The sequence below is a fragment of the Pipistrellus hanaki genome (assembly GCF_964339955.1).
Source record: "Pipistrellus hanaki genome assembly, chromosome: 9".
NCBI lineage: Eukaryota > Metazoa > Chordata > Mammalia > Chiroptera > Vespertilionidae > Pipistrellus > Pipistrellus hanaki.
In genome coordinates this window covers 73,045,779-73,060,110 of record NC_140511.1, presented here as the reverse complement: position 1 = coordinate 73,060,110, position 14,332 = coordinate 73,045,779, and the positions used below count along the sequence as shown (strand labels likewise).

At 48.9% G+C, this 14,332-nt stretch overlaps 2 protein-coding genes across 3 annotated transcripts in view; one reads left to right on the top strand and one right to left on the bottom strand.

The window, feature by feature from the left end:
- PAMR1 (peptidase domain containing associated with muscle regeneration 1) overlaps positions 1–11,341 on the bottom strand; it is a 133,594-nt gene extending 122,253 nt beyond the window's left edge. For both annotated transcript variants that reach the window (XM_084894437.1, XM_084894439.1), the window contains exon 1: positions 11,213–11,341. The gene's annotated coding sequence lies outside the window, so the exon portion shown is untranslated. The remainder of the gene's footprint in view (positions 1–11,212) is intronic.
- FJX1 (four-jointed box kinase 1) lies at positions 10,875–13,267 on the top strand. The gene has a single exon (XM_084894462.1). The coding sequence runs from the start codon at positions 11,019–11,021 to the stop codon at positions 12,285–12,287; it is 1,269 nt and encodes a 422-aa protein (XP_084750588.1). The 5' UTR covers positions 10,875–11,018; the 3' UTR covers positions 12,288–13,267.
- The last annotated feature ends 1,065 nt before the right edge of the window (positions 13,268–14,332 follow it).

Below are 14,332 nucleotides of genomic sequence, written 5' to 3'. Positions count from 1 at the left end.
CACAGTTTAGCTTTATCAAAATTACTACATTACAAGAGGATATGGTTCCTTAGGGCCATTTTCACTCAAAATAACAGAAATTTAAATTCAACTGCCCTGCTGGGGAAGTGTTCTGAAGCCTACAACTTGGTATTTTATTTCCATTGTTTCATTCTCCACTGGTTTAATTAGTGCACAATATTGTCTGAAGTAATGTCGTTTTATTCCAGTTTTGGCCAGAGGAGCACAAAACTCAGAATATTTTTAATCCCAATAAAAACGATTCAGTCTAATGGGCCTGGTTCCAGCAACTTTCGAGGTTAGAACACTCGCATCTGAAGCTGCAGAGGAATAAAGCTTTCCCTGGGTGTCTTAGAAAAAGTACTCCTCCATGGCTCTCACAGCTGGGTATAAACTCCTGGTGGTAGTTCATGGTGTTGTGGTCTCCCAACCCTACCCAAAAGAGCAGACTCCAAGACGTGGCTTCAAATTATGTTATTACAGTGCTGGCTTTGGGAGCAAAAAATGCTGTTATAATTCCCAACTTGTTGTAGTTAAGGCCGAGACTGCTCTCCAATCTATGACTGGTCCCAGAGCAGCCAGGGACTGGTGGCAGAGCTGCTGGGTCTTGGGTTCCTTCTAAACCAGCTTTCCAACATAGAGAAGACATTAGGATCAGGTGACCAGAGACACACTGGCCTAGGATTGAATTTGGCTCTACCACGTAAAAGCTGTGCCAACAACTTGAGCAATATACTCCTCAACCCTGGTCTCCTACTTTGTTAAGGAGAGTTATAAAAGCCACCTGAAAGGGTTTGTGAGGGTAGGTGAGCTGCCTGGCACTAGCAAGTCTTGGGAAATGGTATCAGTTCTATCCCTGGTTGTTCGAGATGAGGCTCCTACCTTACATAAGTAGTTTCTGATAATCTCTCGCAGCAACATTCACCCCCAGAGGGAAAAAAAAAATCACAAGGAAGGGGTGGGTGCCTGAGGAGAGGATGTGTTGGGAAGGATGCTTATGGTTGACAGGAGCAGGAGCAGCCTCTGTGGTGTCCATGTTGCCAGGACACATGACTAGGACACAACTCCTCTCTGACTGGCTCTGCTCCCTGCTTCTCACTCTTCCTCAGTCTCTCAGGCCCTGGCTGGGCTTCTCTTCCCTGGGAAACACAGATGGTCAGCATAGAAAATGCAGTCTGGCTTTTACCTTTTCTCATAATGGAGTGGACTGGCTAAATCATTCTGCCCCGGGGCAATGAAATGTTCTCTCTCTCTCTCTCTCTCTCTCTCTCTCTCTCTCTCTCTCTCTCTCTTTCTCTCCCTTCCCCCCTCCCTCACACATGTACACACACACACACACACACACACACACACACACACACACACATACTTTCTGTGTGCCTCACATTCCCTGCCTCCCAATAACCATAAAATAACAGCTACTAATGGAAAAACCAGAGATGCCCCATTACTTTTCTTTACCCTAATAAAGGTCTCAAACTCCCTTCCTAATCTGAGAGGCAGCACTAAACAAATTTATGGAGATTTTAGATCTGCTAACTGTTGGAGCCAAAAAGACAAGTATTGTTATTGCTGTGTGGGTGTGTTTGTCATCATAATCAACATTTATTCAGACCCAAGGCAGATGTGTCATTGTGATGTATCACTAGGCCTGGGAATGATGAATCATGCTGCTTGGTTTTGATTTTTACTGATTACTTCACAAAGATGCACAAAATACATTCTGTTGAGATCTTACAGCATAGCGCTACTTATTTTATTGGTTGTTAGAGTTTTCTCATTATTATGTAAAAGCAATGCATGATGATAATGTTTCAAAAGTCCCTGCGGAAGTGTTGGGGCAGATGCATACAGAACGAGGCTTCAGCACAGAACTGCTTTCTTATGTACTTCCTGTCCAGCCTGTGGCAAAAAGCTCAATGAGCCAAAGGTGGAAATGTCTGTCCCAAGATGGACCAATCAGATGCCCTCTCCATGGAATGTAAGAGCTTGAATGGAAGGTGACTGAAGCTGAACACCTTGTACCTGCATCTTTCAGTGAAGGTTTGAACCTCCCTGGGATTGCAGAGTTCTGGTGTTTCCCAATGCCCAGTTTTCAGTTCTTCCATTGATGTTGAGGACTACTCCAGTATCCTATAGTTCATTAATTTGGGGGCTTGGTCACATCACTTTTGCTTCTTGACTTAGCCAGTCAGGTTCTGTTGCTTGCCACCAAAGGATCTCAACTAATTCAAGTATAGTGAGTACAAATTTTACAATCACACAAAAGACAGGGTTACTAAAATTTCATAGTCTTTATTATTCTACTTCTGATCTTATTTTAACTTGAGCCTCTACACACACAACCATTAATGCTTACACAGCATCTTTTCCCAAAATGCTATATGATATCTAAAGTAAAAAATGTATATGGTCAAAAGTGCCTCCCACACATAGACACCTGCTTGAGGAGTAGTGCTATTGACAGCTCAGTACCTGTCCTCCCAGATATGCTTCCATACAGCTGGGTATGTGGTTATAAATATTGAGTTCCTACGATAAGCCAGAACCTGTATTGGAACTCTGCCTACTCTAGTTTATCTAAACTCCTGTATCATTTAATTCTCACAATACTCCTCTGTGAGGCAAGAATAATATCCCATTTTCCAAATGAGAAAAGCAAGGCTGGAGGACTCCCATCGAGTCCAGCTACCCTCCCTGATCCTAACCAGCCATACAGATCTGTCATCATCCCTACCTGGATGACCAGCCTCTTCTGGTCCAACAACGATGACTTTTCCCAGGTCTGTGAGACTCCCAGTCTCCCACTTAGCCCGCTCACTAGTCTGATGACACTTGTCTGCACAGCAGGGAGCCCCCCCCCCCCCCAGTTATAAATGACTTACCTGCTGGCCATCATTTTAATGTAAATGGATTTTAAAAAGCAGCAAAGGGATATATTTTCATTTGGAGTTAAGGCATCCATTTTTTATTTGAGTTTGAGTCTGTTGTAGAAGAGACGGCAGAAAAAAAATGGCTTCGAGGTTAATATAGCTAATGATTATGATGGAGGTCCCAGGAGCAGCCGATATTTCACTTGCAGCCACTTCTATCCTGGCTTCACTGCCTGCAGTACTTTTTTTTCCCCCCACAGCCACCTCCATTAACACCCACCGCTTATGATGGAACCATTATGATAATATCTCTGCTGTCAGAAGCTGCAATTGGTCTTGACACATTTTCACCCTAAGAGTTCAGCCACCTCACACCAAGTCCTATTTATAATAACCCTTGGCAGGAGCCACCAAAATAAAACCTGGGATGTACTCACGGGCCACCTTTCATTGGAAGAAATCAGAAAGCTTTACACGCTTAATTAAGCGTCAGCATCTATCTGACGGATGAGCTGTGTGGGGCCTCCAGAAGCTGAGGAAGAGCAGCATTGCTAATTGCACGCTGGGAGGATGAACAAAGAAATCAACAGAGCCAGCGCGAGGCACCTCCTTTAGTGCGCAAGGCTTGCCAGTGAATTTTTTCAGGGTGGGCTGAGAGAGCCCTAAGAAAGCGATGAAGGGGCCATGGAGAGTCTCTGATCAGGCGCTTAATCTAGGCAGGGGACCCAAGATGTGTTTCTTTTATGAACAGAGATTAAGCTAATCCAACACATCCAAACATTTTTATTTATTTATTTATTTATTTATTTATTTATTTATTTATAGGAAAAGGAAATTGAGCTCCTGAAAGATCTGGTGCACAGTTCCCACTGCTCAACCTGAATGTCCTTCTCCCCGAGTCCATGACCTGCAAACCCCATTTGCACTTCAAGACTCAACATCTGTCCCCTTGGTGAAGCTTTCCTGGATTTCCTTAGAATGTACTGCTCCCTCCTCTGTGCCCCCGTCTGGTTTATATTCCTAATTGATAATATTTATTGAGCGCTTACTATGTGATTAATGTACATTTCATCCACACAGTAATGTGATGGAGCAGGTACACTTATCATCTTCATTTTTCAGCTCAGTTAATGGGGCCAGAGAGGTTCAGGGACTTTTGCAGAATAGCCCAGTGAGTGGTAGTCTCCACCTGGCTACAGACTCGCCACGCTGCCTCCCCAGCAACACCTTTGTGATGGGAGAGGTCTGGTTGTGCTTGTGTCTCTCTATGGTTGGTGAGCTCCGATGTGAGAGGTATATCATTTAGGAATCCGATGGCTGCAAACAAAAGACACCCCAATACAGAGTGAGTTAAACCACAGCGGGAGTCCAGAGGAAAGGCAGCTCTGGAGTTCATTAATTGAGGGGCTTGGTCACATCACAGGGACCCAGGCTCCTTCCATCTTTCTGCTCTGCCACCCTCAGTGTGTGCACAGAGCTCCCCTTGCACGCATGCAATAACTGCCCGAGTTCCATCTTTACCTGTGACTTTTGGTCACAGCACAGACATCTTCTCCCAGAAACCTCACTGTGGACTTTCCTTCGGGACTCACTGGCCAGAAAGGCACCACATGCCTATGGTTTGGCCTAAATCAAACACTGGCGAGGGAACTGAAAGCACCATGACTGGTTTAGCCCACTGGTCGGCAAACTCATTTGTCAACAGAGCCAAATATCAACAGTACAATGATTGAAATTTCTTTTGAGAGCCAAAATTTTTTAAACTTAAACTTCTTCTAATGCCACTTCTTCAAAACAGACTTGCCCAGGCCATGGTATTTTGTAGAAGAGCCACACTTAAGGGGCCAAAGAGCCGCATATGGCTCTCAAGCCGCAATTTGCCAACCATGGGTTTAGCCCAATCAGGATTCAGCCTCCCCTGCAGCACCAGGCACCAGGGAGAGGTGTGGACACCTGCCAAGGAGAAGGGAAGGTGAGGAGACAGCTGACACTCACTGATGCTGGCTTAGGACAAGAGCAAATCTGATGCCCTGCTACGTATTGCCCAGTTCTTTGGCCTTTAGCAATAAAGGGCAGATGCACTAAATCATAGTACAGAAAGGAACTCATGTCCCCAAACGCCCAGTCCAGAATTCTTACCATCATCCCCTATAACACATGTGATGACATGTGACTCAGATATGTGTCCGTGACTGCTCTAAAATTTACTAAATTAATTCACCAGTGCTCTAACCTTTAGATTCTGGTCTCCAACATATTCTAATCTCCAGGCTGCAGGAGCCTTTTTCAAAAGCAGGTCAAAAGGAGAGCGACGTGGAATAAAGAGAAGCATAAAAATGTTAGTCACGTCATAAATAAAGGGTCCGTGTCAACCTTGACATTCTTTCCAGGACACAGTGTTTAAAGTGGGACTTACTCAGGCAGACAGGTTAACTGCAAAGACTATTACACCTCCTGACCTCCTTCCATGTAGCCAGCAGGATTTACCTGGAACCAGGTGTGCCCACACCAGCCTCGGATAGCCAGGTATGGGAGGATAAGATCATTTAAGCAATTCCTAGGAGACCCAGATCTATCTCGTCCTCAATAGAGAAATACCAAGGAAAATGAAAATTATCTCCAACCAGAAAAATAATGTGCCCTAACAAGGAGGAAGAATGAAGAGGGAGATACAAATAATGAAATGGATTTAGAGAGGTTAGGAAGCTACCCAAGGTCACACAGCTAGGGATGGCTGAAGCAGGAATCGTACCCAGTTTCAAGGAATACTGTAGTCCTCTCTTTGACATGGTCTTTCTCTCTCTTCCTTCTTGTAGAAGCATCTAGAAGGGTATGTTCAGAAGCCCCTATCTTTGGGAGATCCTATAACTCAGAAGACCCGGAAAAGGCTGGGATTGCAGGAGGCAGAGTAGTGAGAGGAAGCCAGCACCTCGAGGCTGGTTGGGAGGCTCTCTAGGCTTCAAGAAGAGATACATAGGGTCCCGCTGGCCCCGCTCCCTGGGGAAGGAAAACAGTAAACTTTTCAGGGGAGATGCCCATTTGGGTCATGAAGAGGGTGCACTGGGCAGGAACACCGCTTGATTAGATCCCTCAAGACCCCAGTGATGCTTGCTGGAGGACGGCAACAGGAAAAGGAAGAGGCCCCCATCTGGACAATGAAACAGGGACACGGGAAGAAAAGGGAGTAACAAAATGATAATAGTAAACTCTTAGTCTTTTAAGCACTTGATAGGGTCTAATTTAATCATGACAATAAGCTATAGGGTCTTTATTATTAATCACTATGAATGATCAGATGTTATAGAACTGTTATAATTACTACTTGTAATACCAATAATATTATTATCACTCCACATTACAGAGGAGTACACTGAGGCTCAGAGAGGGCAAGTAACTCACTCACTCAAAGTCACACAACTGGTTAGTTTTAAGCCCAATCTGACTTTAGAGTTCATGCTCTTAGCCATGTCACTTAGTACTAAGCAAACCCCAGAGAACATTTCAAAGCAAAATTTAGTCTGAGTTGAGTCCACCTTGATTGAATGCAATAATTTTCACCTTTGACATTTTCCTTTCCGTTCACAATTTGCAGCACGTTTTGCCTCCATCCTTCTAAATCTCAGCCCTGCCATGCACTTGGCTTCGGGTCCATTACTAGCTAAGCCTCAGTTTTTCCACCTGTAAAGTGGGGACAATGGTACCTGTGAGGAGGAGGGCTGAAGCCCTAGGCCAAGCCCATCCTAAGCACTCAATACAGTGTTTGCAGCTAATGTTGTGGTGATGATCGATACCTCACTAGAACTCCATAACAACAGCATGAGGTAAGGAAGCTTTTCTATCCTCATTTCTCAGACACGGAAACTAGCACTCACAGAAGGGAAATAACTAGCCAGAGAGTGGAAACACCAGTCTCGGAAAATGTTCCAACTCCAAGCTGCTGCCCTGCTCCCAACCCTCCACTCCACCTACTCTCTCTTCCCCAGGAGGCACTGTTATAGGAAGCAGGTCATTCTTCAAACAGGACTGTGGGATTTTGAGACCACTGGAAGCAGAGGCTCAAAGAGAAACTCGGAGGAATTATATTAAGAAAGTTTACAAGGTGGATATGGGTACCGATGTCATGACAGATGAGCAGCATGCCCCAGCAACTGCCGAGGGGGAGACGGGACCAAGGTCACACACTGTGATGAGCTGTGCTGTCCCCAGGAGCCACAGCGGCTTGGCCATGGGTATGTGGTGGGGTGTCCCCAGGCTGGGAAGTGAAGGAAAACAAAAGTGTTTTCCTCCATCTCTGTCTAAAGCAGTGGTTTTCAATCTTTTTCATCTCAGGGCACACATAAACTAATTACTAAAATTCTGCAGCACACCACAAAATATATTGTATGTTTTGCCAATCTGACAGAAATATAGGTATAATTTTGATTCATTCACAAAGGACAGCTATTGTTGTGTTGGCTGAGGACAATCTAATGAAAAAGAGGTCAGTGCCCCTGGTATTGCATGGTTGTTTTTGTGTTTGTTTGTTTTTTACTCCAGATCAATGCTTTTGTTTAGTGCAGGATTTATCAGAGCCTTTATTATAAAAACTAGGGGTCCCATGCATGAAAATTCATGCACTGGAGGGGGGCATCCCTCAGCCTGGCCTGCCCCTCTCACAGTCCAGGAGCCCTCAGGGGCAGGAGGCAACCTGGTGATCAGGGAAATGCAACGCTCCCATCACACCTCTGCTGCTGCCACTGCCTGCAGCACAAGCCACAGTTGGCCCTGGTTACCTGAGCCTCAGGCGGCCCTGGGTGGCTGGGCAGCTGCTACCCGAGGCTTGCCTGCACCTTGGGCCAACCCTGGGCAGCTGGGGCTAAGGGGCTTGAGGGACTCAGGAGGTAGGTGGGCCTGGCCTTGCTGTGCACCTGCCACCCTGGCAGGTCTCAGGGGTTTGGGTGCCACCATCTTGTGGCTATGGGCACCACCATCTATGAGAGCATGGCAGTCAATTAGCATATTCCCTCCTTATTGGCTGTGGGAGCCATCTTTGAGAATAAGGCAGTCAATTAGCATATTCCCTTAGTATTCGCTGTAGGTGCTGCCATCTTTTGTGAGTGTGAGGGCCAATTAGCATATTCCATCTTTATTAGATAGGATGTACACTCTGAATTTTCATTGGAGCAGGATTACACATGAGCATTAAAAAATTTTTTTAATTTTTGAGATGCTGAGAATCACTGATCTAAAATAATCAAATGCCACCTTAAAACTACATTTCTCATTGGGTTTGTTTTTGATTTTGACTTGTTACTCTGTTTTTCTGTAATTCTGCATGTTAACAAACTTGACCAAGTTCCTATTAGGGTATCCTGTGTATTCAGGCCTGGCAAAGGTTCTCTGATTGTCAACCTGTCATTTGAGCTGTGAGATCTTAGCTGACTTCTTTAAGACTCAGTTTCATCAGCACCAATCATATGATTAGAAGATTCTGGTAGATGGGATATCCAGGTTTGAGACCAGTCTTCTCAGACTGAAAAACATATACTTCCTCCTACATTAAGGGGAGTCTTTATTGATATGTTTTTTTCCTCTTAGAATAAATGGAAGTTATTTTGTATCCTTTTGTAGTAAGATTTTTTAAAAAAGATTTAATGAATACCACACTTGCAGAGCTTCATCTCATTAACATTCCAATTCCTTATTTAGCAAATTGTTAATGAATCCCACTAAGAGCCAGGCATTGTGTCAGGAAGCCATAAAACAACAGAAAAGACAGACTCCTCATGGGGTTTACAGGGAACTATCCCTTCTGTTATGTACAGCTTTTGTTAACAGCTAAAAAAAAACAGAGACACCAACTACTGTGAAGTCCCCCACAGAACCTAGCACCTGCTGTGAGCCATAGTAGCCACACAATAGTCTCAGAATTTAACTTAAACAATAAAATATGTTCCTTTAAAATGTGTGCGCTTTTTTCTAATTAGATGATATTCTACTTCTGCCCACAAGGTGGAGATCTTGCTTACAGTTTACCCAAGCTGAAAGCAAAGAATTCAAAAAAAAAAAAAAAAAAAAAAAAAAAAGGAAAAAAAGGAAAAAAGCAAGCAAGCAAGCAAGAAAAAAATTCTCAGCGGAAGCTAATCAAAAAGTCAAAAAATTAAAATTGAACGTATTGAGCCTCTCTCCGGTGTAATATATCATGTTAGGTGTTGAGAAAAATAGAAAGTTGATAAGACATAGTCCCTGCCCTCTAGGGAAAGTTAGGGGTAAGAGCTGCACAGAGCAGGAAGACAGGACCCATACGGGAGCAGCAGCAATCTCATCATCATCAGATAAGATCTATGAAAAGGCAATGATATAGCCACAATGTGGTGCAGAACAGATGCAGCAAAGATCAATATGGAAACACCTGGGAGTCCAGCGAGTCACTGCTGGAAGGCCCTGCGTGTGGTCGGATGCCTCTGCTCAGCCACAAAATGAGGGTGTGTTCCCAGAGCATTATTCATTCTTTGGTGAATAAAGTACACGCAGTGTCCGCTGATGACCCGCGTGTGCAGTTGGTGGGGATAAAAAAGAGAGAAAAGAAATACAGGTAAAGAAACAAATTTAAAACTGCTTTCAGGAGGTGGGTTCCATCCCCATCAGGAAGCAGGAGCCTTACCTGGGAATTGGGGTTTGGATCTGGGACACACGCTGGCACAGAGAGGGAAGGAATGACCCCCATTCTTACTTAAGACTTTCTGGTGGATTGAGTTCAAAGGTGTCCGGAAGACAATGTGATCTGTTGTCTCCTTATTTGTTTTCTTAGTCTTTGCACCTCCATTCCCTCCTCCAACCCACCCCCCCCCCTTAAACCGTTATATCATTAAGTAAAATGCAATATGGGGATTTTCTTTGTTGAACTGAAAAATCACATTTTGGGAATAAAGTGACTGGCTAAATGAAAGAGAGAGAGAGAGAGAGAGAGAGAGAGAGAGAGAGAGAGAGAGAGAACAACTTGATACAAATATGGAACTTGTTTGGAGGGAAAATCAAGCTCGTGCTGCCAGGAGACCCGAGCTAGAATTTCAGTTTCTCCACTTGCTAACTGTGAGATCTTGAGCGAACGCCATCTCTGCTTTGTGCCTATTTTCTCACAGAATAGTATCATTTCCTTAGAGAAATCGTCCTGGACACACACACTCCCACCTCCCGCCCTAGGTCTAATCCTGGGCCATCATGCTCTCATAGCAACTTGAACGCCCCCACCTAGAATGTGATATAAGCTCCATTAGCCCAGGGATCCCGATCTGTGGATTTCACGGAGACCAGAACCCAGGGCAGACCCTGTGGCATGGATGGGGGAATGACCTAAATGCTCTATGGGCACACACACACAAAAAAAGGCAGAGCGACCCACCTCACAGCACAGTGGCCGGTGGAGGTGAGCGCGCTCGGGGAGAGTGGCTGTGGGTCCGAAGCTGTTGGCTATAAATAGTTCTCCCACCCTCTGGAGTCACATCCTCCCAGGCTCGGAGAAATTCCCAGAGGTTTACATAAGGCTGAGTGAATCACACCCTCTGTAATGGAGAAGGCAAGGGGACCCGCCCTGATCCTAGTTCGAAGTCTGGAGGAGGACAGGCCCTGCCAGAGCCAGGACACCCCGCGACCACTCCAACGCCCCCCCGCAAGGGCCGGGGCGCGTCCCTCCCACCCGGCCGGACTCCAGCTCAGAGCCGCCCCCTCCTCTGCCCCCGCCCCCGTGCGGGCCCCGGCGGCCGGGCTTCCTCCCCGCCCCTCGGTCCCCAACCCAGTGCGGGGCTGCCTCTCGGCAGAAGCCATCGCCGCTTTAAGGGGAGCGGAGGGGAAGGGGGCGGGGGAGTGGGGGGCGGGAGCGGCGGCGGCGGAGGGGGAGGGGGATCCCCCGCGCCCACGTGGTCCGGACGCCTGTGAATCGCGCCCGCCGGAGGGTCTCACAGCGAAATACAAAAGCAGCTGGGAAGCGGCGGCGCGGCCAGTTCCCAGCGCCGGGGAGGCTCCGCTCCGCTCCGCACCGCCCCGCGGCCGCGATGGGGCTGCAGCGCCCGCAGCCCGGGAGCCGAGCCGCCGCCGGGCCCGCCTCGCCCTCGCCGCCGGGACCCGGGCGCCCGGGCTGGTCGTCCTGAAGCGGCGGCGGGAAGCAGCATGGGCAGGAGGATGCGGGGCGCCGCCGCCTCCGCGGGGCTCTGGCTGCTGGCGCTGGGCTCGCTGCTGGCGCTGTGGGGCCGGCTCCTGGCGCCGCCCGAAGACCGGACCCCGCGGCGCCCGGAGTCCGCGCCCGGCTCCCCGCAGCGGGACCCCCGGGGCGCCTCCCTGAAAACTTTCCGGACGCTGCTCACCTTGGCGGCCGGCGCGGACGGTCCCGCTGCCCGGCGGCGGCCCCCGGGGGCGGAGCGCAGGCGGCGGGTGCCCGACGGGGTGCCCGGGCCGGAGGGGGAGCAGCTCGCCGCGGTGCACGGGGGCGTCTTCTGGAGCCGCGGCCTGGAGGAGCAGGTGCCCCGCGGCTTCTCGGAGGCGCAGGCGGCGGCGTGGCTGCAGGCGGCGCGGGGCGCCCGGGTGGTGGCCCTGGAGCGCGGCGGGTGCGGGCGCAGCTCCAACCGCCTGGCGCGCTTCGCCGACGGCACCCGCGCCTGCGTGCGCTACGGCATCAACCCCGAGCAGATCCAGGGCGAGGCCCTGTCCTACTACCTGGCGTGCCTGCTGGGCCTCCGGCGCCACGTGCCGCCGCTGGCACTGGCCCGGGTGGAGGCCCGGGGCGCGCAGTGGGCGCGGGTGCAGGAGGAGCTCCGGGCGGCTCACTGGGCGGAGGGCAGCGTGGTGAGCCTGACGCGCTGGCTGCCCAACCTCACGGACGTGGTGGTGCCCGCGCCCTGGCGCTCCGAGGACGGCCAGCTGCGGCCCCTGCGCGCCGCCGGGGGCGAGCTGGCCAACCGCAGCCGGGAGGAGCTGGTGGACCTGGTGCAGTGGACCGACCTGATCCTCTTTGACTACCTGACGGCCAACTTCGACCGGCTGGTCAGCAACCTCTTCAGCCTGCAGTGGGACCCGCGCGTCATGCAGCGCGCCACCAGCAACCTGCACCGCGGCCCCGGCGGGGCGCTGGTCTTCCTGGACAACGAGGCGGGCCTGGTGCACGGCTACCGGGTGGCGGGCATGTGGGACAAGTACAACGAGCCGCTGCTGCAGTCGGTGTGCGTGTTCCGGGAGCGGACAGCCAGGCGCGTCCTGGAGCTGCACCGGGGCCGGGACGCGGCCGCCCGGCTGCTGCGCCTCTACCGGCACCACGAGCCTCGCTTCCCGGAGCTGGCGGAGCTCGCCCAGCCCCACGCTCAGCTGCTACAGCGCCGCCTGGACTTCCTTGCCAAGCACATTTTGCACTGTAAGGCCAAGTACGGCCGCAGATCTGGGACTTAGCATCAATCACCCCGAGGAAGAGAGAGAGGAGAGAGAAACCCTCTGGCCGGGGGAATGGATGCTGGGGGAAGGGCTTGTCGCCTCTGCCACCGCCTGGGACCCGTCAGCCAACGCCCTGCCAGTGGCTGGAGCAAGAAGGCTGCTAAAAAACTTCATTTTCACCCACCTGCCCCTTTCTCTCAGTTTCAAGCTGTTTCCTTGCAAAGTTCTGGGAGAGCTCGCCCAGGTGAGACCTGTGACAGCCCCTCCACCCAGCCTGTGAACGAATGCTCCCCTGGGGGCAGCGGGGAGTTGGGATCGGAAGAAGCTGGCTGCTGAGTTTGGCCCTCCAGTGGCTGTCTCTGTGGGAGATGCATCCTCTTCCTCGACCTCCTCCTCCTCCCTTTTTCCCAAAAAGGGAAACTTCTGTTTGAGCCTTGGAGCTCATTCTTTCTGCAGTTTCCTACCAAACACAGCGCGCCGGCGGCCAGAGGCGGCTGTGACATTGGCTGGTGGAGCCCCCTCCCTGTGTTCTCCCTTTGTTCCAGCTGGTGATGGTGAGATCACTGTTAAGAGCTGGGGAACGGATCCGGATAAGACAAAGAGATCAGGACCTCCACCCAGGACCTGGGGAGTCCTGCAGACTCTGTGCATCTGACTTGTTCTTGACCGCTTTTCGTTTTTTGGCCGGAAGGCTGCAGATGTGGGACTGGCTGTCTGTGTGCACTGAGTCACAGAATGCATTTCGCCCCCTTCCTCCCCGCGCCCCCCCCCCCCACCATCGACCAAAATTTTGACAATGATGATGTTCACCAGAAGAAGAAGAAAAAGAAATCAGTTTCTTGCACTTTACTTTGTTTTTATTTTAATTTTGTATTGAGGGGTAAAAAAAACCTTTTTTATTTGACAAGATTTGCCTACTATGTATATAGGTGATAAAGTGTGGTGTACATATACTAAACAAACTTATATTTCAATAAAAGGGAGTTTAAAATTTAGAATGGAATTCCTGATGGTTTTAACGGTTGGAGGTAGCTGATGCCCTGTCTGGTTTTAGAATGAGTTTTAGGGTTTCTCCTTTAAGGAAGTGCTTTTAAAACCCCAGTTGTGACTATGACACTTATAGAATTGAACAAAGACAAGAACAGATTCCCTGTTCTCACTCAGATGAACCCTAGAGCTGGAAATTTCAGGTTTCAGCAGAGCCTGTGGGGGAAGATGGAGAGAGAGAGGAAAAGTATTCTATTTCCTGGCAAATAAAACTTTGATATAAAGGGATTTCACTGTAATATATTCCTATATTAATCATGTGGCAACTATGATAGAACCAGATGTGCATGCTACAATATGACAAATCCCCCCTTTATAAACTTAACTACAGGGGTCACGTGTTGCACATTGTTTTCAGCGTCATAATTACCATGTATCCCAACGTGTACCCATAATAAGCTGAACACATTGCGAACAGGTAGAGAAAGTCATAAATTAATTCTCCTCTTTAATCTCCTGGCATAAATTCCACTGCGTCCAGATCATAATCTCCAACATCTGGACTCCGCATCCAGCTCTGTGAAGAGAGTGGGCTGTTTATTTTTCTAGGTAGTAATAGCACGGTCCCCTCGGAGCAGCTATGGTGAGACCGTGAAAAAAAGGGTGCAGTGCCTTGTGTTTGACATTTGGGTTGGCTTCTTGGGGACTTGAAATTTAGAAAATCATTTTTGGATTGGCTTAAACTTCTTTTGACCCCTGGAGGAGGGGAAAGATGGCTCTTTGTGTTACAGCCCATTGGTGGTTTATCTTGGCATTTTATTGGATATCTGGGTCCATGCGATCTTGCCTCTGATCTCCTTTTTTTATGTAAAGACCTTTAACTCAAAAGTAAACCTTTGTTTACTTTGAAATGTTTTCTTTGACTAGTATTTATAAACCTGGAGTTTTATAGACTCCTGAAGATATTAAATCTCTGTGGGTTCCCTCCTCACTCTGCGTGGCAACACAGCATGTAACTTAACCACAATTTAATGCCACCTTATGTTTCAGTGCCTTATGCTAAGCCAAATCTTATC

Excerpts from the sequence above, each read along its gene's own strand:
- FJX1 (XM_084894462.1), top strand. The coding sequence starts at position 11,019 with ATGGGCAGGAGGATGCGGGGCGCCGCCGCCTCCGCGGGGCTCTGGCTG.